At 32.1% G+C, this 27,135-nt stretch overlaps 4 protein-coding genes and 1 long non-coding RNA gene across 13 annotated transcripts in view; 1 reads left to right on the top strand and 4 right to left on the bottom strand.

Moving 5' to 3' along the window:
* Positions 1-16,315, bottom strand: part of LOC105212502 (chromosomal serine/threonine-protein kinase JIL-1) — a 35,282-nt gene extending 18,967 nt beyond the window's left edge. Inside the window, exons 1-5 of one of the 4 annotated variants that reach the window (XM_029040328.2) lie at positions 15,995-16,315; positions 15,325-15,524; positions 13,171-14,670; positions 2,482-2,550; positions 1,783-1,916 (exon numbers count right to left, since the gene is read on the bottom strand). In XM_029040328.2, the coding sequence (XP_028896161.1) occupies positions 1,783-1,916; positions 2,482-2,550; positions 13,171-14,128 (1,161 nt within the window). In that variant the 5' untranslated portion in view covers positions 14,129-14,670; positions 15,325-15,524; positions 15,995-16,315. Of the gene's footprint in view, positions 1-1,782; positions 1,917-2,481; positions 2,551-13,170; positions 14,671-14,847; positions 14,981-15,324; positions 15,525-15,994 lie in introns of those variants that run through there. The other 3 variants (XM_029040327.2, XM_054229530.1, XM_054229529.1) reach the window with 3 other exon arrangements.
* Positions 16,316-16,738: 423 nt separating this feature from the next.
* LOC114803509 (iodotyrosine deiodinase) lies at positions 16,739-18,074 on the bottom strand. Its single transcript, XM_029040330.2, has 2 exons — positions 17,597-18,074; positions 16,739-17,532 (listed from the first exon to the last, which is right to left on the bottom strand). Exons 1-2 carry the CDS (start codon positions 17,781-17,783, stop codon positions 16,793-16,795), a joined length of 927 nt encoding a protein of 308 aa, XP_028896163.1. The 5' UTR covers positions 17,784-18,074; the 3' UTR covers positions 16,739-16,792.
* Positions 18,075-18,190: 116 nt separating this feature from the next.
* Positions 18,191-19,059, bottom strand: LOC105212499 (transposable element Hobo transposase). The gene is made up of 2 exons (XM_029040331.2): positions 18,712-19,059; positions 18,191-18,648 (listed from the first exon to the last, which is right to left on the bottom strand). The coding sequence occupies exons 1-2, from the start codon at positions 19,057-19,059 to the stop codon at positions 18,409-18,411; spliced, it is 588 nt and encodes a 195-aa protein (XP_028896164.1). The 3' UTR covers positions 18,191-18,408.
* LOC105212501 (uncharacterized) lies at positions 18,942-22,883 on the top strand. 6 transcript variants are annotated; one of them, XR_008470996.1, is made up of 4 exons: positions 18,942-19,083; positions 19,154-19,900; positions 21,204-21,682; positions 22,336-22,883. It is a non-coding gene; the product is annotated as an uncharacterized LOC105212501 (long non-coding RNA). The 6 variants fall into 6 exon arrangements; XR_851730.3 differs by lacking the exons at positions 18,942-19,083; positions 19,154-19,900 and adding an exon at positions 20,311-20,446; XR_008470998.1 differs by lacking the exons at positions 18,942-19,083; positions 19,154-19,900 and adding an exon at positions 20,325-20,446 and having other exon boundaries at positions 21,150-21,682.
* LOC105212500 (CCAAT/enhancer-binding protein gamma) lies at positions 21,495-22,540 on the bottom strand. Its single transcript, XM_011184507.3, has 2 exons — positions 22,253-22,540; positions 21,495-22,183 (listed from the first exon to the last, which is right to left on the bottom strand). The coding sequence occupies exons 1-2, from the start codon at positions 22,538-22,540 to the stop codon at positions 21,944-21,946; spliced, it is 528 nt and encodes a 175-aa protein (XP_011182809.2). The 3' UTR covers positions 21,495-21,943.
* Positions 22,884-27,135: the final 4,252 nt, after the last annotated feature.

Raw genomic sequence — 27,135 nt, 5'->3', positions numbered from 1 at the left:
AGAGAGCAAAGTGACATTTCAATGCAAGGCAGTCTCAGAGTCACTTCAGTTGATTTATGGTCCGCTATTAGCAAATGGGGGCAAATTTACTGTTAGTTATCATCTTATAATTTTTTTTTTTGGCATGAGAGAGTATTTTCGTTTCGCTCTTTTTAGATAAATAATGGTTATGGTTAATATTTTTATCGAACACAATTAATGAGGAACATCAGACATTACTGCTGACTCTTAGAAGCTAACACTCTCTTCTTTCTAACTATAGAGAGACTAGGTATTCACCAGACTTTAACTTCTGAAACGATATCTTGTTATCTAAACTAAAGAGATCCCTAAAAATATGGGAGTTTACCAGAACCGAAAATGAGTATACTGGACTAGATTAAAACTGTAGCAAATGCAATATGAATGTAAATATAGTGTTTCATGAAATAGAAAAATAAATGATTTAATTTATAGCTTAATTGAAAAATATATAGTTTCATAATAGGTACTGATAAATAAAGAAATAAATCTGAAAGGCAAAAAAGCCCAGCCAACTTCTTAGACACGCACCGCCTCAAACAAGTATTTTCCAAAAGTAGTCACTCTCCACAATAACGGAGCTACAGTGAAAATTATTACAACATGATGAGAAGGCGCACTTGCCGCACTTAGTACACATGTAGTACATATACTACCATATTGCTTGGTAACACTTTAAGCCAGTTTTTATGTGTTCACTTGACTGAAAACGAAGACCATAAGAACCGGCATGTTACCACACAAATACACACACACAGATACAACAACAAGTTGTGTACCCGTACGCTGACGTATGTTGGAGCAGTGAGGCACACTTTTACGTTCAATTATCATAAATACCGGTAAAAGGTAACGGGACTCAATATAACTCAACCGGAATCCAAAGACAACACAAAAATGCGTAAAAAAACGTACAAAATCAAAGTAGTGAAAAGCCAAAGTATGGCAAACAGGCAAAGCGAAATCACATTAAACCAGCCAAGAAGAGACGGTGAAGTAAGCAAAGCTCAAGAATACCCCAGAGAAATGAAGATCGTGTAACTGAAATGGGGGAAAAAGTCTTGTTGGCATAACTGGAATTGCCACAGCAAAAGGCAGTTAAAACATGACAGTGCATATATGAAATATATTTAAAAAAACAACCGAAAAGACATGGTTAAAAGAGCAGCACAGCACACAGAATTCGACACAAAATTTTGTGGTACAAAGTACTGTTATAATTTACAATACTATGTGTGGGTAAAATATGAAATATGAATGTACGTAATAAAAGAAAAAGTTGGAAGAAAATACTTAATTATTTATATATACAGGCATTTGGTAATTAAACGCTTATACATTGTTGGTTTTAATAAAGTTGAAGCATTTTAAGGTTATGTTTGCTCTAACCGTTTTAGAAAAACAAATAAATGTTTTCGAATATTAAAAACACGTTCGTTGATCATTCGTGCGCATCGTATATATAGATATGATGTTAGATGCTAATTACAAAATTAACTTCGATTATTGTCTAAAAAGTTATGCGTTTATACAAGTATATCTAGTTTTTATATTAATTATTTAAATGAATTTAAAGCTGAGCCCATAAAACGGTCTATAAAACATTTGTTTTGCTTCACACTTTTGTCAATAGAGATACACACAAATATTTAACTGTTGATGATAGAAGCACATTCTTTGTAAAATCATTTGTTTTTATAATTTTTTTGTTTTGCTATAAATATTCATATATATGTATGTATATAGGTACAATACACTCACTTGTCGTTCGGTTGTGGTATGTTCGGCTGTCTTCTTCTTTTGCACCACCGTATCCTTCTTTAACACCTTCATGGCATACAATGTCATATCATCATGACCACCAATCTTACGCACCAGAAACACTTTACCGTAAGCTGGAAGGAAGAAAATTATGCAAAATATCAACAAAGTGCATTTGTAGGGCATGTTTCTAATAGTATTATTTAATATATTATTTAAGTATTACACACCGGAAACGTGGGTAATTCGCCTGAATATGTATATACCACATAAATTTACAGTGATGGACAACTAAATAGACCTAGTGACGACTTTATCAGTTTTTGGAGGGCATTTTTAATAATTTCCTCATATTTTCGACTTCTGTTCCACTAAATTTTAAATATACTCAAAAATGAGCCATTAATTACGAAAATAATTCAATGAAATTTTATGTAAACACCAAAAAATATTTTCGGAGACGTTTAAAATTAATATTAATTAAAAAAAAAAAATAATGACTCTAACATTTTTGAAACTAAAAAAAGCAAAAAATTTAATCATAACTATTTAATTATCCTCCACTGTATTTAACCTCTACTATTTCCTTGTCCATCTTTATATACCTATGTGATATACATACTGTACTTACTATAATTTACACGCCATCAAAATGTATGTATATATGTACATATATAAATTTTATGGCGCACAACTTACCCCCAGTTCCAAGTACGCGTATCAGTTTGAAATGTGACAAATTCACTTTTTCCTCTTCCGTTGCTGTACCTATGGAAAGATAGAAAAAAAGTAATGTATTTTAATAAAGGAGTTACAACAAACAATATGCAAGTCAACTGTGAAAAAAGGGGGAAGATATTAACAAAAAAAATTGCATTATAATTTAAGTGTGGTAAATAATTGTATTAAAGTGCGTTGAGTTTGCGTTGTAATCGATAAATTCGATTTAGTTCTCTAGTGTGTACAGCTAGAGAGCGGAATTGATTATATATAATATATGTAATTTTAATTAGACCTGGGCACAAAGCAATGATAATAAGAGTATTTTTTAAACTCATTTCTGGAGTTTTAGGAGCAGCACGCTTCTGAGCACGTCAACTTTTAATTTGAGCGGGCCGTTGAATGTTTTTAGATCGCAATTTCATTGGAATCTCCTTATTACAGATTTATTTCAGGAGTACAAATAGTTTAGAAGATCAAATTTCGCTGTACAAATAAATATGTAGAAATAAAATCTCGAAAGTTCAAGTATTTATATGCAAGGACTCTCCCAGCGTGATCATTGGTGTGCTTACTGGACATTGTCCAATGGGTACCCATGCGTTGAGACTTGGGATCGTGGCAGATGCAAGTTGCCAAAGCTGTATGGAGGAAGGGGAGATGGAATCATCTAAGCATTTCCTTCTCCATTATCCTTCTCTTTTGCCAGACTGAGGCACCTGGGAAGGCCCTTTTTCGGCGATCCCTGCGAATTGGCTGGAATCGACATTAGCCATCTAAAGAAATTCGTAACAGATTCCAAACGTTTTGCTGAATCTTAAGGTTTTTTGATCCAAAGTTAGTTTTACTGGTATCAGAATGGACTCTAAGCTGTCTAAGTGAGATCTTCTGTTTTTTTGCAGAGATCTGCCTACAAACATAACCTAACCTAAGTATTGATATACTCAAGAACTATGATCATAAAAATGGTGCTATATTTTGTAAAAGAACCGTTTGATGCACTATTTTCTTATAATGTAGTTTAAATATAAAATTTAACATAAATCTACAACCAATCTTTACTTTTTTAGTTTTATCAATTTTTTACTACTATGATTCTACCCAACTTAAACACAGAATAGACACAGCCATTACAAAGTGAGCCTGCAACTACAAGTGGCTGCTGTTTTTTCAATGTTAACATGAGTATAGATACGAGTAGATATGCAGCGATTAAAAATAAAAATTTATTTTTAGCAATAAATGCATTAAAGCACACACCATACCCACGCCAAAGAAAGAAATGTCAAGCAGCTTGGTTGTTTGCGTGTGGGTAGAAATGAACAAATTTTGCGTATAAAAATAACATCGACAAGTAGCAAGGTGTGTAGTTACGAGCGTATATGACTGTAAGCGCCTACATACCGCCAAGTCCTTTGGGCACACATACACACAACTAAACACTGATAGATGGGCCAATCACAAACGACAACTAGGTACATACTCGTATGCACATGCGTTTATTTATTTATTTATGATTGTCGTCTGCATCGTTAAAGGTCAAATCAAGGCAACTTATTTTCGAAGTAAAGTGGGCGAAGAATGTAGGTACAATAGGTGTAAGCTCTGCACAATATGACATATACACATGCACACCCATGTATATATATATTTTGTTTCCAACTATTGTGTTGTTATCATGAAAATTCGGTGGGTTTGCGGTTTATCAATTGACATAAATGTGCGCGGCAATGGCTCAAGGACACTGCCTGCGAGTGGCATTCAACTTGTGAGAGAAAACACAGTAAGCTCCATATTTTCTACTGCGCGGAGAGACAGAAATACATATACATATGCAAAAACTTTTTAACACATTCGTATATCTATCTGTGTGTATGATTTCGATTGTTACTTTCTCAGCTTACCAAGTAAAATGTGACTTCAGCGTACTTGCACATTTGCACTTTCAGTGTACTCATTTTCTATTTTTCAACTTTGAAAGCTTACGAGCTGACTTAGGCACACGCACACACATACATATACAAATTTAGTGCTAAAATTTCGCACAGTAAAACTCATGGTCATCGGTTGATTGACTGCCGAAGAAACGGCCGAAGTACAGCAACAGACTTGGCGTGCTGTGAACGGTAAAATGTGTAAAGGACGAGTATACAATCGCGTGCTCACAAACATCTGGCTCATGGCAGGGTCATTAACACGATACCGCAGAAAAGTCAATGTGCTACAGATATTATAATTGCTTGCGTCCCATTTGTTTTAAGCCAGTGTGTAGCCTATAAGTAAGCTGAATGAAAATTGCAAGTTTAACAAAACAAGATATGTTGTCTGCGAGAGCATATAAAATACATAAATCTGTGATCTGTGGAATATTTATAACCGAGTTTCATATGAAAACAGGGTTCTAGCTTTTGCTTCGATGATGCTGTACAAAAACTACAATCAAAATAGCAATTTGATACACTAAAATTTTACGATCTACAGTTGTTACCAAGAATACTTGGTCAAATCAAAGAGATACTTTCGAAACAATATGGACAAACTTTCCAGAAAAGGTTGAGCTATTGGGAGATGTTTTAACTCTTACGAAGCACTCAATTTGTTAAAAAAAAAAAAAACAAATCTACAAAATGAACGGAGTTTCTAGTTTTCGTTTGCTTTATACTAAGGTTTCTGGGTCCTTAACTTAATATACTTCCAAGAGTTTAAAATTGACTTCTTTTATAGAAATCTCAATTTCAGACCTCGAAAGGGATCTAAAAAAGTGTAAAATGTAAAAAATGTCACTGTTAAATGAATTGAGTTTACCGCTGAACGTGCGATTTCCACGCAATCCAAACACGCAACAAAAGTGGAACCAAATAATTAAGCCATTACTTGGTACTCACTTCGCGAGCATCTACACCGTAATAAAGGACATTGACCTATGTGCAATATAAGAGAAAGGAAAAAAAAAAAACAAAATAAAAGGAAATTTATGAGAAATATGAGTACTTTGGAGCACAATGCAGGACATGTTTGTTGAAGCTGAAATTAGAGCAACCAAACACACACTGGTGTTCTCCAACTGGTTTTAATTACAATTTTTAAAAAGAATATGCATAATGTGTACATAAAAGCCACTGGAATACCACCTGTCGTGGAAGAGCGGCAGGTCAACAGGCAAATCACTTTGATGAAAGAAATGTTTAAGAAGCCAACTGTCATAAAATGACATAAGAAAAGAAGGAAGATAATAATAAAGGAAAAAAATTGCTGTTTGGAGAAGAATAAAAAGACAAAACACTCGAATACAGACTCCACATGTTTGTTGCTTATCTGCACACAAAACGCCACAAAGGATTTGATAGACGAGAGATACTTTGTTTGGCGAAAAACTATGACACTATGGCACTAGGTAATCACATACGTATATGAGTACATTTATGTAAACATTTGGAAGGACTGACTAATGTTCGATAGAGCTTATTTTATCTTAAGTATATTGAATTAAGTTAATTTATTAACTAATAAATACTTCATACAAAAATTATTAAATATTAACCATTATCAACTTTAATTTAAATAATCGTTCGCAATGATTTTTTACCTGCTGATATAGTGACTTGTTACGTAAAATATCCAAATACAAAACAAATTATCGCGAACAGTAGTTGCTTGACTTCTCGTGACTTTATTTATAGTTAGGTATGTGTAAATATATTGTTGAATGTCTGCTGATTTTGCAACATGTGTGCAAACAAATGACTTTGAGTTTTAGGCAAACAAACATGCACATTTATTATAAAAACAAACAACAACAATAATAACAAGTGAGTATCTTTTCAGACACAATTCACGTTGTCTTCTTAGTAGGATGCAGCAATGAAATTCAGTGGCTGTGTTTTAGTAGACAAAAGAGAAGAGTATTTTATGAATTGTTCTTATTCTCTTGCCTGAGATACCATGGAACCTAATGAGTATTTTATTTTTAGTTTAATCTTATAAATATTGCAAATATAATAGCCTTTTCACACAGGAGCTAATTGATCAATTAATTTGGCTGTGTGAAAAGGCTATAAGGCATTTAAGGAGGTCTTCCAGAAAATAGTCTAATATCTTTTAAATTAAACATATTTAGACGCTAGAGTTGCCACATATTAAAAAAGTGAAACGATTAAACTTAATATTGCTTTCAAATCGAGTCAATCCAAAAGATTTTTTTTATTAAAATAAAAAAATATATATAAAAAAATGATTAACACATTTGTAATAGAAATTTACTTCAAATGTTTATTTCTTTCCGGAGTGTGAAGAAATATTTTGAAACAATCAAAAATTGGAAGTGTTTTGTTATTTTAAGCATTACTTTGTATGTGTTATAACAAAACCTGTTTCACAACAAAAAAATTTAAAAATTCTAAAAACAAAATAGTACAAAATAATAAATTTCAACCAATACATATTTGCATTTATGTTTACGCAAATGCTAAAATGTTGAAATAAATTAAAAAAAAAAAAAATTAACACCCAAACGTTTGTTTGTATGTCTACAAAATAAAAAAATATTCCACTTTTAAGTATGGAGAAAAATGTCATCTAACCTCCGCCATCTAAAATGATATGAAATAAAAATTATTTTACTGCGACAACACCGGCGCTCTCACCTCTCTACTAAAAACGATGATTGCGGTGAATTAAAATGCGCATTTGTAGCGTCCGCACTGACAGTGATGGTGGCTAACTAAAACGATTGCCTGCGGTTGTTGAACCGCATACATTTTTCTAAATATTGTTTATTGTCTCTGATATGTATACAATGTCGAAGAACTGGATCGTACACAATAGCAAACCCCATAGGAAACGACAACAGAAACGACTTTTTTTTGCGTATAGAAATTATAAATTTAAAGATTTTATATTTTTTAGCTTTAACTCAATATTAAAGTGCTTTTAGGCATCTTATTAAAATCACATGTAATATATTAATTTAAATAAAGCCCTCTCAGTACAAGTGATTCAGTGCCCGCTTTCTGAATTTGCGAATTTCCATAAATGCATTACACTCCTTTTAATCACCGACACACGTCGTTGCTTATTTAAATTGACAATTATTTACACTTTTTTGGAAAAAAATTGTCAAAGAAATTTATTAATCAAATTCATTTGCGGTGGCCTTGTCGAAGTTCATGCACTCAATCGTTTGCTCGTTTGACTACTCTCCTTCTCTATACATATTGTTTTGCCACACTCAAAACACATTTCGAAGCTCTCTCTGTGTCATTGATACCGATTCATTTAAATATTTATTTTTGTGTGGCTCATCCACGCGGCTATATTCTAAATTTGTTCATATGGAGGCGTGTGCTATTGTGTGTATATGTGAATACATTTAAGTATTTAAAGAGATTATTCGAAAATCGTGTACTCTCACATATAGTCCATGAATCTGTATTTCACGGATAATGTCTTAATTTATTGTACTATTGTGGCAACCATGAAAACAAAGTTTTTTAACTGAAACTAACAAAATGTTTATAATAAAATAGAGACACGCCCCCTTTTTAATGGCTATATATTGAAATTAGTATGAACACACACAATTGCGTATAATAATTATATAAACAACACAAGTAGGTTATTGTGAACACTCTTGTTGAGCCTTTAATTGTATTCGTCGGATAATGTCCAATATTTGAATAAATTTAAAGTTCTCATAAAATGGTTATCAATGATTTAAAGAAAACGTTTGACTACAAGAGTAACAATTTGCAGGTTATTATTTACATACAACACCAAACTCGATTCTTTACTCACTTCACCTTCAAATTCGTGCAATTACACAGATTTTGTTTGGTTTAGGATATATCACCACCATTTTAGAACATAGAAACATAGATTCATACTTCTACGAAGTTGATATTTCGAAAAATCTATAGAACATTGCTTTGGCTGTTATTGTTTGATGATTTTCAAATCATTTAATATACGATATGGATTGGTCCGAGTATCGAATCTCTTAAATTATACATATATTTTTTAAATTTAAAGTATATAATTGTTTGGTGTTAACTCATGAGATCCTGTACTAGATTACTTCAATATTTTCAACCTTCTGAGTTTTTCACTACCCTCAATGTTTATACACGTTTTCATTCATCATATCAACATATTATCACGTGAATCATTTTGTTAGTCACATGTATTCATTGTCTGGAAGCAATATTTTTTTTATTTTTTTATAGTACAATGACATTGAGTACGGTTGTACGATAAGGTACGAACTTTATTTGAGGAATATACAAACTTATTTGCTATCAACTGTTAATAACTTTCAGAACAACATTTGCTGGAGTTTTATACCACTCAAGGTGATCCTCGGGCGTTAACCCGAAACTTTGAAATTTCTAAAAAAAATGTGTGTCACAACATAATAATGTAATGACAACTGTTATAGACTTGTTAAAAGAATTATGCTCAAGCTAGAGTAATTAGTTAAAATTGTTAATGAATAATAACTGTATAACTACCAAAATATCAATTTGCATTAAAGGCAAGTTTGCTAGAAAGGTGTTATCTCGGAGGCAAGGAACGACTTATCAGATTATTATTTCAAGGTTCAAAAAGAATAAAACAACAATAACAAATTCCATTTTAGGGTCGGTAACGAGTAGCTAAGTATTGTTTGTATATTTTCTAAGATCAAAATATATACACAAACTATATACATACATACATACATATGTCTGTAAATACAGAACATTTATATTTATGCAAATGTTTATCTACAAAAGTTACCACAAAATAAAAAAATACAAATAGTTGGATTGATAAGAGCAGCAGCAGCACCCATATGTTCAACTGCAAAAATGTACATACATATGTATGTATGTATTTACATGTGAATTTAAAGCTGCCGTAGAAACAGTGCAACTTGTAAACACTTAAATAAAATAGAAATACCGAAATAGTTAAAAATAGATGGAAATAAAAGAGGAATGCACAAATAAATATATCGTACGTATGTTTGTACATATATGTACATATGAATTGCGTGTATACATATGTATTGTATGTATGTATGTTGATGCATTCGTGGCTTCTAATGCAAACACAGGTATTTTTAAACTTATGTATGTATGTACTCATCAAAGCATGTGGAGAAAAAGCAGTGCATAAGTATGCTTAAAATACCATAAGATAATGCAATAAGGAGTCGTATATAAAGCTAAGTGTATAGAAAATAAAAAAATAGATGTATTTTTGTATGAAGAAAAGAAAATGCATAAACAATATCAACTGCAGAGAGATGAACGTACTAAAGTGTATCTACTAATTGCTGTCTAAAGGTATGGAACAATAACATTACTGTATGATAAACGAAACCTTCACAAGATATTAATCGAATACAACAATTTTTGAATGAGAATTGCCACATATCAGCATATTTCAAAAACAATTTGGGCCATGCAGCAAGCTTAAATTAAACAAAAAAAATCCGTTTTTAACACACTTCTGTTAATTTAAGGAATATTCATATTTCAGTATACGAGTATGTTCGAAAAATTCGAAATATTGCATATTATTTCAAATTCAGATAAAGCTGCAATATTTTTTCCACTTTAGTTCCCCACGATCCTAAGTGATTATCACAGACAAGCGTTAAAATCATAACTCTCAGAAAAGTATCCCTTAATGAGCGAGTTAAGAGATTTTACAAACACACCTGGTTGGTACCTCTGTAAGTGTGAACATATTTGAGAGTGGTTGACAACAATTTGGTATGTGGACATCTACAATGCATTTAAATTTGTATATATTCAACAAATTTTCGTTTTTTCGAAGTGACGAAATCTATTTTAGAATTATGAATGACGAGAATGAGGAGCACACAATACACATACATAAATATATACAGAGAGAAATAGGTTGGCAAAGGAGATGCGTTAATGAGTTTTTCTGAACTGTTCTAATTTGGCTGCAGCGCTTTGTGTGGTTATTTTTGTTAGAAGACACTAGTTTCGAAAATAAAAATGCTATATAATAGTATAATCCTTTCGAAACATACATACTTGTGCTTATATAAAATTAGCATATATTTTTATATCTGTATATACCAATATATTATAGTACATACCTAAAGTATAACTCTTAATATTTAAGCTTTATATGTACAAAAGAAGGTTATATTTATTCATTTTACTTTCAACACGTGTAAAAAAAATTGCTGAATAATCATAAAAAAAATAAATGTTATGCATACGTAAACCAAAATTTTGCATTTTTTTCTTTTTATATAAAAAGAGAAAGTTTCATTTATACAATTCAAAAAAATATGTTTCTACACAGACACAGAGAGATATTTGCTCATTCAACAACAGTCAAAATATTAGTTCGATAGCTTTAAACATAAAATAGGTCACGACACAAATTGCAGACCGTAACTTGTGTACCAAATACGACAGTTTATATCTACATACACAGATAATTTTGTGTATGCTTCCGAGCACATAGTGCATACATACTTACATACATACGTGTCTACATGAACGTGAGCAAATAAATAACAGAAATAGTACTCTCGTGCATACAATATACATAGATAAATTGTTAAGTACATACATACATACATACACATGTACATAATATGTTTGTAAGTACATTGAGAGGTGTATGGGAGATTAGGTTAAGCACGTGGCAACGGCGAGAGTCGGAATCACATAGTAAAAATGAAAAGAAATGCCACAGAATATGCAAAAATAATATTTGTATTGGCTGGCAGGTGTGGCATTCGTGTGTTGGTGTGACGTCTACTGTGGCAAACGGTGACGTATTCATTATTTTGCTATTACGACACACTTATCTTATGACGCACCTAACTCTGTAATACACATTCGAGTGCTTATAGTATTAATTGAATGTGCCAATAATAATTATGTACATTATTAATTTATGCGTCAACAGTGTAGTGTGAATCATGTTATTCAACTAAAAAATAATTTTGTGTATAAATGAGAGGATTTTTTTTTTTAAATTTATATGTTCCTTAAGTTGCGGTTGAAATTTGCATATTTTAAGCAAAATTAATTTATAACATTAGAATATATAATTAATTCTCTGAAGTACGGAAGAAATTCCATAAAACAAAAGTATCTCAAAGGTTTACTTAAAAAAGAAAATGGTTCAGAGAAAGCGTTTCATATTTATTAAATATCATTAGTCAATGACAAAATAGTTAGAAGTCAAGCTTTTGACTAACGCATGTTTCGCACATATATACTTAGATATACATATGGATTACTACAATTACATATGTATATATAAGAATAGGTGTTGCACTTCCACTTATGTATTATTGAAATGCCCCTTGAAATATGTTTTGTCAAACGACATTGGCATACTCGTGCAACTAACATCCGAACTGCAATGCAAAAATTGCATTAAATGTGTCAAGGTTACAAGCATATGCTCCGCTTTTAAAACATATAGCCTATAAATACCAAAAACAACAACACCGCCCACCTACATACATACGTACATATAAGTAAACAATAGCCAAAAGCAGTCAACATTAAAACGGCCAACGCACGTACAAACCTAATATATAGTGTAATGCAAGCATAAAATTCTACTACATAGTTTACATTTGTTGAACATAGCACATGAATATGTATACATATATGTAGCTTACGAGACATTCATAAGTATGCACATACACCAAACGAGTCCAAATTAGTCAGATAAACAACAACACAAATTTGCAATCAAAAAAATTTTGTCAATCGTAAAACCTGTGCGAAATAGAATATATTTCTAGCGTCATTATTAGGGATTATCACAAGATTATCTTTTCGAAAATTGTAATATGGATTGTAGGATCGCACTAGCTGGTAGTGCTTATCTACTATTTACTATAACTCGTTAAATCCGAGTCGACTTTCCAGCAGGGATATTATTTTACATACATAAGTATTTTCCAATGCCAATAAGCCACACACGCATCGATAAGAAATCTTTTAGAACGCTCCATATACTTATGTACACATTAATATGTACAAATACCACACGTGACATTGCTTGAATAAACATTCTAAAGAGAAAATTACATGAAAACAATAAATTTCATAAACAAAAAAAAGGTAGCCAAATAAATTATATTATTGGCCAGAAAAGCTTTTCTCGCTTTATTTATAACAGACAGACACTTTTTGTAATTATATAAAACAAAATAATTTATTTTTCGGAAATAGGTTTCGTTTTTTAAAAACATGGACCCTAAACTATCCATGATTAATTTCACCAAAAACACACGTTGGGATAAGGGAAGTCAAAATTACTACTCCAAATTTTGTAAGTATACGATCTGTGTGTATATAAGTTTTTTCTTTGTATTTGTTGCGTTGCCGCTTTTAATTATCTGACAGACATGATGACATTAAAATCGCCTTGTACCACTTTAATACATCAGTCGCTCGATGCGGACTGCCTAAGCGCTTAATTCGCAGAAAATCAAGTGCAAACGTATACGAAAAGAAAAAAACCAAAAAATTGTTATAAAAATTGTTATAAAAATGCAAAATGCACTAATTATTGTTCAACTTTAGCAATAAGATCTCTTTACCACTTTAGTGATCTGAAGTTAGTCAATACCAAGTTATTTATATGAAAAATAAAAGAATTAAATGTACTTACATTTGGAATGAACTTGTGTAACTTCTTCGATTTCACGTTGCAAACGTTCTAATTCCACATTGTTGTTACCGTTGGAGAGTTCAGCTTTGCGATTGCTTTCCCTATTTTTACTCGACGCTTGACCACTGCTACTTGCACCATTAACGCTCATTTGTTGTTGTTGCTGCTGTTGGTGGTGATGTTGTTGCTCATACTTGTATTTGTTCTGTGGGTGCTGGTGTTGTGAATGGGAGGCAACCAATTGACTATTACTATTGCTGTTACTGCTACTACTGCCGCTAACAATGAGTGTTGGCATTCCACTACTAACACCTCCGCCATTAGCCACACGATCCTTATGAACTCCTTCCGCTTTTCTATTAGCTTTGTCATCATTATCACTGTCACTGCTGTCCGGCACTTCGATGGTCTCTGCCACTGGTAATGCATTCATTTTTGCAGTAAGTTGCACATAATAATTGTTTTTATTGTTATTTATATTATTGTTATTATTGTTGCTAGCAGTTGTCTTTTTATTTGACGTAGAGCTACTGACTTGTTGATGTTGCGATTGTTGTTGAGGCATCTGAGGTTGTGCATAACGTTTGCTCCCATTGTTATTGTTATTGATATAGTATTGATTGCGTTGATCTTGCTTGCTATTAGTTGCCATTGCACCCTGTCTTGAGTACTTACTTTGGCTTTGTACACCCATATGAGCACCAATTGGCTGCGTTGTGCCCATATTTACCTTCTGACGCTTGCTTCGCCCCCCATTCATATGCTGCTCAGCAGAAGATTGGCGGGTACGCTTCCCACCACCACCAGTAAAATGTGTATCATCCGCACTCTGTTCATAGAACCCGCTTTCGTGGTCAGCTTGTCGTCGGGTGCCCATCTTTTTGACAGTGGCACTGGCGGTCAAATTCAGGGCTTTGGTACTGCTACCGCCCGTATTGTTGGTATAGTAACGGCTCATTGTGTCAAGATGTTTATAAAATGTGCCGTTGTAATGTATTTGTTTACTTGTAAATTGGTAAGATTTTCAGTTTATAAGTTTCGTGTTAATTTTTTTTTTTTTTGAATTAATGGTTTAAGAAAAAGTTTTTATGAATTTTATATTTTCAATTGTGACATTTATTCGTGTACAACTTTTGACAATCGATGGTTATATTCCGAATGGCAAGCTAGTCGCACTAAAATAGTAGCACTAAATACATGTACATAAAATCGGCCTCGATTGTTTAACTTCACAAGGGATTATAAATGTTGGGATAATAAGGAGAATATTGTTGTAGCTTATGATGGAAAAAGATATTTCATAATTTTCAAAAGAAGCACAAAACACGGTGGGAGGGATATTGCGCTAGCGCGTCGAAATATTGTTTATAAAAGTTGCGGTCAACTTGTCGCGTATTTTTGTGAGGCTACTTCTGTATTAGCTGCCACTGATTTTATACAAGTTTTTGTAGTTGTCAACACATTTGCGGTTGTGCCCATTTTTTCAAAACTGTGTGTTATCTGCAAAGAGAAAATATTTTAAATTTTAATAAAATATATTCTTCATAAATACTGCGATATTTAACAAGTTGAAGATTGTTTAAAAAGTTTATTTTAAAAATTTTGTTAAACTATCCAATTTTTTTAACGGAATAGTAATAGATATTTTGCAAATAAATATGTATTAATAAAATATACTTTTAAACTTGCGTGTTTGTATTATATTGTTGTTATTGCTTTTGACTAAAACAATATAATCGCGTCGGCACGAATAGAAATGATTTGGAATGCATAATTCGGATAAAAATGGTAATGCCAGTTTGTTTCAGTAGGATTTTATATTATTATTTTTTTTTTAATAAAATAATTAATTAATTCTACAATATTATTTAGAAAAATCATTTTGTTAGATAGACGACAATTATGGATAAATTATTAAAGACGTTTAAAAGAATTGTTTTCAAAGAAATTTAATCAGAAAAGTTTGTAAATAGTGATGCATTCCAATTGGGGAATACGTGTCACTTTCTTGTCATTACAAGCTCTCTTCAATACTTCTTTCGACCTTTTATCAACATAGAAAACACATTCAAACACATAATCGTAGATATATATAAATACAACTGACAACTCCACCCACAGATTGATTCTCCAGCTGCTGTTATTAAAACTCACCTTTAATTATTTGAGTAGTTAATCCATACGTTGATAAGTATATCCACAGATTTATATATTCTCATGGAGGATTATTAATTTTTAAAGTTAATAATTCATTTTTTAGATTATGTAGTTAATCGCTGTATCAATATTTACAATATCGCACAGATTTTTCACTTTTTTGAACCATTTTATCCATTGACTATATACCAGCAGCACTACTTTTACACAAATTAAATGCAAAAAAAATATATAATATTTAGTTTCGCCAGTGGTACATTATCGCTTTTAATTATCTCAATAACTTTAATTCCAAGCTACACGCGCCTATTTTTCGCTTTGTCGCTTCGTCAGATGGCAGCCGTTTGTAAACGAATTCACCACCTTACCACATACAAAGAAATCAACACCACGCCATTCCAACACACATGCAATACTTTCAAAAGCATGGAAGAGTTGTCAAAATGATGATGACAGCGCAAAGGAGAATTAAAATAGCAAAAAATAATTAAAAAATGAAAATTTCACTTTATATATTTTTCACTTCAAAACTGCACTTCAATTTCAGACTGTATTAGCCCAAGGACTTTTACTGCTTTAACTTTAAGTATTTTTTTGTATTCAATCAAAATCCTTTCAAAGAATTTTACAGCTTGAATTTTACCCAAGCCTCCTTTTATTTTCTTACACTCACTTGCATTATCTATGCACCAAACACGATTTCACCGAACTCGAGATACGACCTTTGCTCAGCAACAATTTTGGCAAACCTTGTTTACGCATTCGCATTTGAACGTTTTCGTTAAACGATATTAAATTAATATATTTGCTTAGAATTTTTCACGATTTTCTTTAAAATTCACACTACGAAGATGCACGAACTAGACGACGTGACATCCACTCCGACACACTGCGTAGTTATTTTTAAAATGCCTTTTCACCTTACACACTTCTTCGTTGCACACAAACTTCGAATGTCAGCCGATGCAATGTCATCACGTATTCCGTTTTGTTGACATTTGTCATTTCTTTCTATATTGTGCTTCCGGTTAAATAGTAGGTCAGCTGATTTTGACAAAGGAAAACTACAGTAGACACTAAAAAATATAACTTTTTGTTTTAAAAATGTATTAATATATATGATAAAAATAACAAAAAAATTTTTTTTTTTCAAGAGGAAGCATTTTAAAAGTGAGATAAAATTTTTAAATTTACATTACAAATGATATTTTGTTTTTTTTTTTATTAAAACGTACGTATGTATATGAAAAAAGTTTTCCTAAAATTATAAACTTCATTTTATATATAAGACAAATAAATAAGTTTACAAAATTAGCAGCTCAATCAACAAAAACATTCTTCTATCACCAATAATAGTAAAAATAAAATAAATAATTTTGTATTAGATATAATCATTTTAATAAACGCAACCTTTAATTATTTTTTATTCTATTACTTTATCAACATTAACAGAGTTATACAAATGTTAATATAGATGCATTATTTCTTCCAGATTTTTCCTCTTCAGATCAGGTACAACACAGTCATCAGCAGCATAGCCAACCGGTAATAGCAATAGCAGTTTTTCATTTTCCGGCCGATCGAGTAACATACGTAATGCAAGTCCACAATTCAAGGGTGTAGTAACCAATGTATTTAAACCAGCCGACTGAAATGCACTTAGTAAAATCCCTGTGGCAATTGCTACCGATATCTCATTGTAGTAATGTTGTTTACGATCGCCATTTGGCAAATAACCATAAACTTGCTTAAAAATCAAAATTAAGTATGGTGCATCCGTAAGATAAGGTTTGATGTGATTTGTACGCAATGGAGTCAAATCAGCCGTCCATTGACGGTGCATACGTTGTGCATAATTCATTTCCTCCTCTGTTTCGATTATCGCACGAATTTGTTGCTTCATATTTTGATCACTGACCACACAAAATATCCATGGTTCGGTGTGTGCTCCACTCGGAGCTGTACCAGCAGCGCGCACACATTGTTCGATTACTTCAAGTGGCGGAACTCTGGTGGAACTATAAGAGCGTACACTTCGACGATTATTTACTAATTCATAGAACTGTTTAGCACCACCGGGAAGCGTCACTGTTGCACCAAGAAAAGGCACATGATTATCTACTTTTAATGCAGGAACATATCTGATGTTAGTAGTGTCATCAGTTGGCTGCTTATTCTTTTTAATCTCATTGCTATTAAAATCAGCTTCTTTATTTTAAAATTAATGTTTATAGAATGATTTTTTATTTTATTATGTCAATATACTAACCACCCACATATTCTTCGCCATCCAACAATGTTTCTCTATCTCCACTATGTTTAACTGTTTTTCTATATCTGTACCATTTACCTACATAGTGGATAAAATTGGCCAATGCTATTACTAGCACCGCAGTCAATGTAATTTTCCAATTTTTCACCAACCACGAATTTAAAAACAAAGAGCTCATTACCATTTTGTCTGTTGCACACTTCTCCAGTTAACTTTGATATCTATTTCAATCAGTACTGTAACAATATATATCAACCTTACTATAAACCATTTTCAGAATCAACAAAACTTTTTTGCAAGTAGATTACTTGCTGACCTAAATACTAGTGTGATGGAGAAGCGTATATTCTATATAATTCCTATACATGTATACGTTTATACACATTTTGATAAGATTTATCTAGAGTGATTAAGAGTTAAATGATTTAAAAATCAGTACACGATTATCTTTATAGTTTAAAAGTGAAGCATTGAGTAGAAAAACTATTTAATAGATAAGTTAAAGTTATTACAAGTTCAGTACATTTAATTGTTGTGTTAAAAATCGCTCGCTATAGTCATTTTGGTTTTTAAACATACACATGTAATATATAAGTTTTACAAAGTATTATGTATTAAAAAGCATATACATAATCTAAATGAAAATTTCTCTGGGATTTATAGATATCTGCGAACGTAAATTTTATGACGTAAAATATAAACTTATTCTAGTAATATTGTAAATACTAAATTATTATGATTATTGTTATTTTCTTTAAGATGTACATTGATCTTTTCGATCTTTAATGTAACATCACAGCTGTCTTCATTTATTTGAAGTTATTCGTTAACTTTTTTCTGTGTACTTCACGTAACACATCCAATATTTTCCATTTAGCTTCAAAGAAAATTTCATCGGAGACATCTTGCAGATCAACTTTTATCATGTCACATAGATTATCCAACTGCTTGGCGTGTATCAATGACCTTTTAGGTGTTGCCTGATTTTGATTTACTGTGATGTCTGCATTTGTATCGCTGTTACAAAGTGATAGTTCATGTGAAGAGGCCTTTAATAAAAATATTAACTAATTTAAATGATCAAAAATTTACATATGAGTATAAGTATATACCTCGCCGATTTGTAGTTCGCTGCGTCTAAAATTGGAAAAAAACTCCTCACATTCTTTAACATCCTCATCGAGATCATTTTCATTTTTTACATCGTCATTATTACTAACGGCCTCTTCTTGCGCCGCCAATTTAGCGCACTTATGACGATTCAAGTTCGACGTCTGATTGCCATTCAATTTATATAAACGCGAACATCTACAACAGCATACATAACCATCTAAAATGGTGCCATCATCTTTTCTGATCTGTGCGTAAGTATTCCATATTCTGCTTTTCGAATTTTCTTTCCTTGTCAGCTCATAAACACCATCCTTGACTTTTTGTAAAATACTCTCATGACTTTCCATTGAAATGCGTATCGAGTTAACTCTGTAAATACAAGTGTATATTATACTTATTATACTTAGACTAAACTCAAAAAACAACTGAATATACTTACAGTTTAATTAGTAACACAATTTTCTAATAATTCAATGTTTATATTCAACTTTGAATCAAGTATAGATACAGAGTACAAGTACTTGAAATACTACTACTCGCTATCATCTGTTGTTATGTCTCGTACTCAATAATCATGATTCATATCGTTTTAAATAAGTGCGGTTTATCGGTTAAAATGACATGGCACACTAATCATTAATCGAAGACTACTGGCTAAATTTGATTTTGGTAATTTGTTTTTATGAAATGAACTTATGAAATATTGCTAAATTTGACATTACATTTTTGAGAAAGCTTTGGAAATTACAAATAATCATAGCAATATTATATTACTTATGGCAATGAAACTCTCGATTAAAATTCAGCGATGAGCGTTTCTTATCAAAATACGATAAATTTTTCTAAATATCTGTTAAAATGAATTATTATTATTTGATGAATCGTCCTCTTTTTCTGGAAATAATAGGTTTTTTACAGCATTTAAAATAAATAAAATAAAATCTAATTTTGAAAAAAAATTTGCAATCGGGCATTATCTTTCCATCTGTTTTTATGCAGAAAAAATGCAACTAGTATATATTTATGTATGTCAATGCAATTATTATAAGGTAAGTTATGCAAACAGTGGCACCCGGAAATTGATTTTCACAGGCATACTGCTAACATCCAGAGATATTACTTTATAATAAAAATCAAACATAGTGGAATGAATAATAAAAAAATAGATATATAAAATGAAAAATAAATGTAAGTATTCGACTATTGTTGTCAATGAACCTGTAATTTTTATTTATAAAATGCACTCTTTGTATAAACAAATGTACACACATATGCACATATACATATAAGCAAGTCAAATCTATAGAACGGAAACTTTGCAAACTACTAATAAAGAATACAAAAAAAGTGTAGGTGGGAAGGGGAATGGGTCGGGATTACTGTAGCATGTCCTATTGTTTTCAACGCCGTTGTCAACGAGTACAAAAAAACATTTTTGTTGTTGTGGCTATTGACGTTGCCCGCGCTACTGTTTGTGCATTTATTAATTGTGAAATTGTGAAGCATATTTACATACATATGCGGTTGCATGCACAGTTGTACAAAGCATTGTATGTAATGTGTACTAGCCACATACACACGTACATATGTTTTGGCATAGACAAACGGTTAGTGATCCAATGAGTGCGTTCTTGTCGATTTTCGTTTTCCATTCTTTTTAGTGTTTTGTGGGGACAAATACAGTTCATTTCTAGCTTCTGAAGGAATTAAATTAAAGAAAAAATCGTGTAAATGGTAGTATATAAAAATTACTCGAATATTCAAGGTTCTTTATAGTGAAAATCAATGTCAAGTGTGTCGGCAGCCAAATGTTGCAATATGCACCAATAAATGTTTGTGTGTGACTTTGTACCAGCTAAATGCATAATTTGTTATACTATTGATAAAATTATTTCCCTGGTACAACGTATCGACCGGATATTGAAAACGTTAACCTAAATACGATTGAATACTTTTAATAATTAATTTCGTCATGTACCAATAAATGACGGTGTTATAAAAACAACACATTTGCTAAATTGCAACAACACATAAAAAAGTGCATTCATTTTGATAGGATTATAAAGTCAGTTTATAGTTTTCATTTATCGTAAAGTTACGCGTTTACACATCTACCACTCATCCAAAAATGTTATGAGCTAAAAAAAAACAACAAAATTATTATATTAGCACAATTAGCAGTCAGTGGATTCGAGCAATTCAAACTCATAAAATTAGCGGAAGCATTTGATTAAACTCACGAAGACGGCATATACAAACATGTTGATAAAAGCAACAAATGTGCTATAAATAATTATCACCATGTAAATGTATATGTACAGATACACAAAGCTGAAAACTACTCAACAAATTGGTATCATTTTAAAATAAACATCTACGCAAAATTTTATTTATAATTCAATAACTTACATTTCCAACTCCAAAATGAAAATTACAGGTGTACTTCATAAAAATATTAATTGTATTAATAAATTAACGTGTATTCCAATAGCTTGAAATTAAAAAGAAATTTCGCCATAGCAGAAATATATATGTTTAGACGTCATTCGCCGTTTATCCGATGAAACGTTCAAGTTTATAGAAGAAGAATCTAACCGCAAAGCAATAATTGTAACAAATCAATTGAGCACAGTGAGACGGCTGGAGTCATTGATATGAACATATGATCAGAAGGCAAGGAAGTGATATGAAAGTGTGTTAAATGTATATTCATAGCGCTAATGCTGCCAAAATATTGGATAGCTTCTATTAATTCAGTATTATTATGCACTCATTACGTTGAACATGTGTGTCTTAGTTATTCGTTCGTTATCAGTGCGATATCTATAATAGTCAGCTCGAACCGATAACACTTGGCGCTATAAACTGCTGGAGATTATACTACGCTGTCTCACTGATCAAATATCAACATATGAAATAAGATGGACGAAGTATTTTCATTACATTTAGGAAAACTCGACATTTTTGATGGTAAGTTTTATATATTTAATACATACATTGTTTACATATGGTGCTTAATACTATTATTTTTATTAACAAATACCTTATGGTGTACAATAGTGGTACACGAACATTTTACATATTTTGTATATACCAAGGAAAGTGTTAGGCAAATTTATAACCAATTGTTAACATACCCAAAGCGGCTTTAATTAGCACTCTAATATATTCTTATTAACATACTTTTAAAAATTATTAATCAAGCCTTGTTGTTTTATGATAATTTTGATTTCATGTGCCATCCTTACTGTCATCCTCGTCGTCTGTAGGTTCAGCAAGTATTTTTTGTAGAAATGCTTCATGTTCCTCTTTCTTTACATTGCCCAATAATAAACTTTTAAGTGTTTCTACATTTTCCTTTACTTGTTTAATAGAAGCTTCCAATTTGATATTATCGTTTTTGAGTCGTTCTACATTGCGCTTACGTTCTGTTGCAGTCTCTTTAGACTTTTGGCGCGTTTTCTTCACTGCCTGTAATTTACAAATTATTTTGCAGATGTATATTGTATATTGGAATGGCTAATTATATTTAATAATCACATCATTGTTTCTTTGTCTCTTTTCTCGGTATGCATCATCACCATACTTGGACGCGTCTGATGTGTTTCCACCACCACCACTAGTCTTCTTTCTTGCTGGCATTTTATCTTTGGTTATACTATTTTCAATTTGAAATCGAATGGAGACCGTATGAATATGGATTAAAATATAAATAATTATTTTGATTACACGCGTATAAATACTGCGACGAAAATACACAATTGTGAAATTCCTGACGTTTTCATGTGAAAACAAAAAAATAAAAATGAAGAAAACGTCAAATAACATTACAGGGTTGCCAGCAGTATTTTTAAAGAAATGTTAATGATTACGAGAGAGAATAATGCCCTAGAAAATAAATATGCTAAATATATAAATTATTGTTTTTTTGAAACTGTTTCATCAATTATGACGAACATTTAACAAATCTTATTAAATTTAAAAATATTATTTTATTAATCGATTAGTTCCAGAAGTTGTAGCATTATATTGTTTTAATCTTAATTATGTCGTTTTAAATAAAAATTAGAGAAGAAAAAATATATGTTTGATACGTTTATGCGAAAGTGTAGCTTTATGGGTAGTATGAGCAAAATAAACGAAATAAATATGGATTAAAAATAAAAATGCATTTCATCTTAGTTCTCATATACATATACATACATACAAATATATATATATATAATATATATAGTTTTTTATTACAAAAGTATTTTCAATTCCAACCATGGTCAGTTTAAAAATCCTGCATAATAAATAACAGACGTGCATTGCTCTGCAGTTTATGAAGATTCTTCATCAGAGGATATTGTTGCATCATACAAATCGCATTCAATTTGCATAATACAGCAGTCTTTTTCTAAATTTGCGATCTGTTCTTTGAGGTTGTCATTTTCAATTGGCAATCTCTCAAGATTAATTTTGCGTTGTTCACGTTCTTTAGCTTTGTTTAATCTGAATTTCTTCACAGCCTATAAAATAAATGGGAGAACAAATGTAAAGAGATATGTTCAAACAAAATTTGTCTAAATTTCATATTTATAATATCATCATATCCACGGATGAGAAAGAATTATCACCATAAATCTATCATTCTTTCTTTTAAAAATCTCGATAGAACTTTCAAAGTGTGATGTGGTCATAATGAATAGGGGTTTTTCATTGGGTAATTTTTATCGTGTTCACATGGAAAAATTGTGCATGGCAACTCGATTAGGGGTATTTTACCTTTCTCTTTCATATAATATTCTCTTTTTATAGGAGAGAATGTGAAATATAAACAAAAACATTATCTGCATATTGGCACCTTCATTTTTTTGTGAAGAGGCTCATGATTGCTTTCATGTCTATGATTCATACAGTGTGTAATTGAAAATTCTCCGAAAAAGTATTATATGGAGTAAACTATGCTACTTATATATTAGTATATATGCATATGGATGAATATGTTGAAATAGAATCAATAATGACAGAAATTAGAAATAGGATAGGAATAGAATTCGAAATCGAGACGCCATCAATGGCGGAAAGGAAGTGCATTTTTTCACCTCTGCTATGAAAGTTCTATCGTTTTTTCTTTAAAATCCGTTAATTTTTATGATGATATGAGAACCTTTATGCGAATTGCAGCTTTTCGCTGTGAAATTAATTTCTTCGTTTTCGGCATTTTTACAGACTTTTATGTTCAACACTATTTTTCTTAATAAATTTAGCGAGGAGCTGGAGGCCCATCCAATTAGAATTTCACAAAACAATAAGCTCTAGTTGTGTGTAAAAAGTATTCCAGTGTAATTTTTGTTTGACAATTGCCAAAGAACGTAAAATATAAACGAATATTATACGTTCTCGGCAATCGCCAGTGTGGCGGGACTGATTGCATTTCAACTATGTATATAAAAAAATTCATTAAAAAAAAATATTTTATTATATGGAAATTTTTAAATTTTTTTTAATAAATTAACTTCATTTCAACAATATTTTTTTCTAAAAAAAAATTGATTTTTCTAACCTTTGAACATTTCAAAACAATTTGTAACCATGTGGTATTATTTGCTTAATCAATACGACTATTATACGATAGGTGGCGCACTGTTGGCGCGCAATATATTATGCATGCATACATATATACCATATAAATAAATTTCCAGTGAGCTTTATACCGTAGATATATGAACGGATAATCCTGGATATTGGTTTACGAATTATTCTACCCCGTTATACTATATATAAAATGATTTCCGTTATTTACTGGCTTTTATGCCGAATATGGATCGAATTGTGTGGTATCTTAATAAAAGTTGGTGGAAACAGGTTCTTGAGCATGTGATGAAATTGATCTAATCTTTGGTCTAGTCCCCATACAACTTTTACAATACAGTTTTACCAATACCAGAAAATATTTCCGGTTAACATCGAACTTAGTCCTTCCTCGTTCCTTACTTGTTTCATATATTTTACTTTGGAGTGGATATATGTAAGTACACCTTAGCAAGATAAATATGTATATGTCTATCTTAAGGTGTTAGTGGAAGTCAGGATTCTCAAAAAAATATTTTTTTTTTGTTTTTTTTTTGCATTTTCGTTAAGTGTATTATCTTAAAAAATTTAAGTAGATCCGACAATTACTTTTCGAGTTACACTCTAAAATGCTAGTGTAAAACTTTATGCGTTTTTCTCAAAAATTCAATTTTTTTAAGACCAAGTTGAATCTTTCCCCAAAAGCTAGAAAAAAAATTTCTCGATCAGCCCCAGGATTATCTATTTATAAAACTATTTTTTTCTTATCCGATTGATTTTGAACTGGGTCAAACAGCTATGACTTTGCAAATTATACATTTTTTTTCAAATCTTCGTGACTTCAAGTCAACACATTGTACAATACGCCATATTTTTAATTTTGTAAAATAATGTGATTTAAAAGCAAAAACAAACTGAAAATTCTAATTTTTTCGTGACTCTGACTACCCCTAACCCCTTAAAAACAACAAAAAAAGAAGCAACAACGGATTATATATTAGGATCAGTTCAAAGTGGGGCGTGGTGGCACCCATTTATGGTAGAAATCTTATTGGTTATACTAACTAATGGCAGTGTAAGTTCTTCATTTGTTTCTTTTTTATACTTTAGCAACAAATGTTGCTAAAGAGAGTATTATAGTTTTGTTCACATAACGGTTGTATGTAACACCCAAAACTAAAAGAGTTAGATATAGGGTTTTATATACCAAAGTGATCAGGGTGAAGAGTGGAGTTCAAATCCGAATGTCTGTCTGTCCGTCCGTCCGTCTGTGCAAGCTGTAACTTGAGTAAAAATTAAGATATCTTGATGAAACTTGGCACACTTATTTCTTGGCACCATAGGAAAGTTGCTTTCGAAAATGAGCAAAATCGGACCACTGCCACGGCCACAAAATGGCGAAAACCGAAAACACATAAAGTGCCATAACTAAGCCATAAATGAAGATATAAAAGTAAAATTTGGAAAGAAATCGAATAATAACCACGCCCACCTCCCATACAAAGGTTAAGTTGAAAATTACTAAAAGTGGGTTAACTCACTAACGAAAAACGTCAGAAACACTAAATTTCACATAAGAAATGGCAGATGGAAACTCTTCTTCTTGACTGGCGTAGACACCGCTTACGCGGTTATAGCCGAGTCCAAAACATCGCGCCACGCATCTCTTCTTCTGGCAGTTTGGCGCCAATTGGTTATTCCAAGCGAAGCCAGGTCCCTCTCCACCTGGTCCTTCCATCGGAGTGGAGGTCTCCCTCTTCCTCTGCTTCCACCAGCGGCTACTGCACCGAATACTTTCAGAGCTGCAGCACCTTCATCCATTCGAACAACATGTCCTAGCCAGCGTAGCCGCTGTTTTTTTATTCGCTGGACTATGTCTATGTCGTCGAATAACACATACAGCTCATCGTTCCATCGTCTGCGGTATTCGCCGTTGCCAATTCTTAAGGGACCATAAATCTTCCGCAAAACCTTTCTCTCGAAAACTCCTAGTGCCGTCTCATCGGATGTTGACATCGTCCACGCTTCTGCACCGTAAAGTAGGACGGGAATGATGAGAGACTTGTAGAGTTTGGTTTTTGTTCGTCGAGAGAGGACTTTACTTTTCAATTGCCTACTTAGTCCATAGTAGCACCTGTTGGCAAGAGTGATTCTGCGTTGGATTTCCAGGCTGACATTGTTATTGCTGTTAATGCTGGTTCCCAGGTAGACGAAATTATCTACAACTTCAAAGTTATGACTGTCAACAGTGACGTGGGAGCCAAGACGCGAATGCGCTGACTGTTTGTTTGACGACAGGAGATATTTCGTCTTGTCCTCGTTAACCACCAGACCCTTACGTTTCGCTTCCTTATCCAGTCTGGAGAAAGCAGAACTAACGGCGCGGGTGTTATTTCCAATGATATCGATATCATCGGCGTACGCCAGTAGCTGTACACTCTTATAGAAGATTGTACCTTCTCTGTTTAGCTCTGCAGCTCGTATTATTTTCTCCAGCATCAGGTTAAAGAAATCACACGAGAGTGAGTCACCTTGTCTGAAACCTCGTCTGGTATCGAACGGCTCGGAGAGGTCCTTCCCGATCCTGACGGAGCTTTTGGTGTTGCTCAACGTCAGCTTACACAGCCGTATTAGTTTTGCGGGGATACCAAATTCAGACATCGTGGCATAAAGGCAGCTCCTTTTCGTGCTGTCGAAAGCAGCTTTAAAGTCGACAAAGAGATGGTGTGTGTCGATCCTATTTTCACGGGTCTTCTCCAAAATTTGGCGCATGGTGAATATCTGGTCCGTTGTTGATTTTCCAGGTCTAAAGCCACACTGATAAGGTCCAATCAGTTTGTTGACTGTGGGCTTTAGTCTTTCACACA

The sequence above is a fragment of the Zeugodacus cucurbitae genome, chromosome 4 (genome assembly GCF_028554725.1).
Source record: "Zeugodacus cucurbitae isolate PBARC_wt_2022May chromosome 4, idZeuCucr1.2, whole genome shotgun sequence".
NCBI classification, from domain to species: Eukaryota; Metazoa; Arthropoda; class Insecta; order Diptera; family Tephritidae; genus Zeugodacus; species Zeugodacus cucurbitae.
The sequence above is the reverse complement of the archived record's forward strand: the minus strand, read 5'-3'. Positions and strand labels throughout refer to the sequence as shown.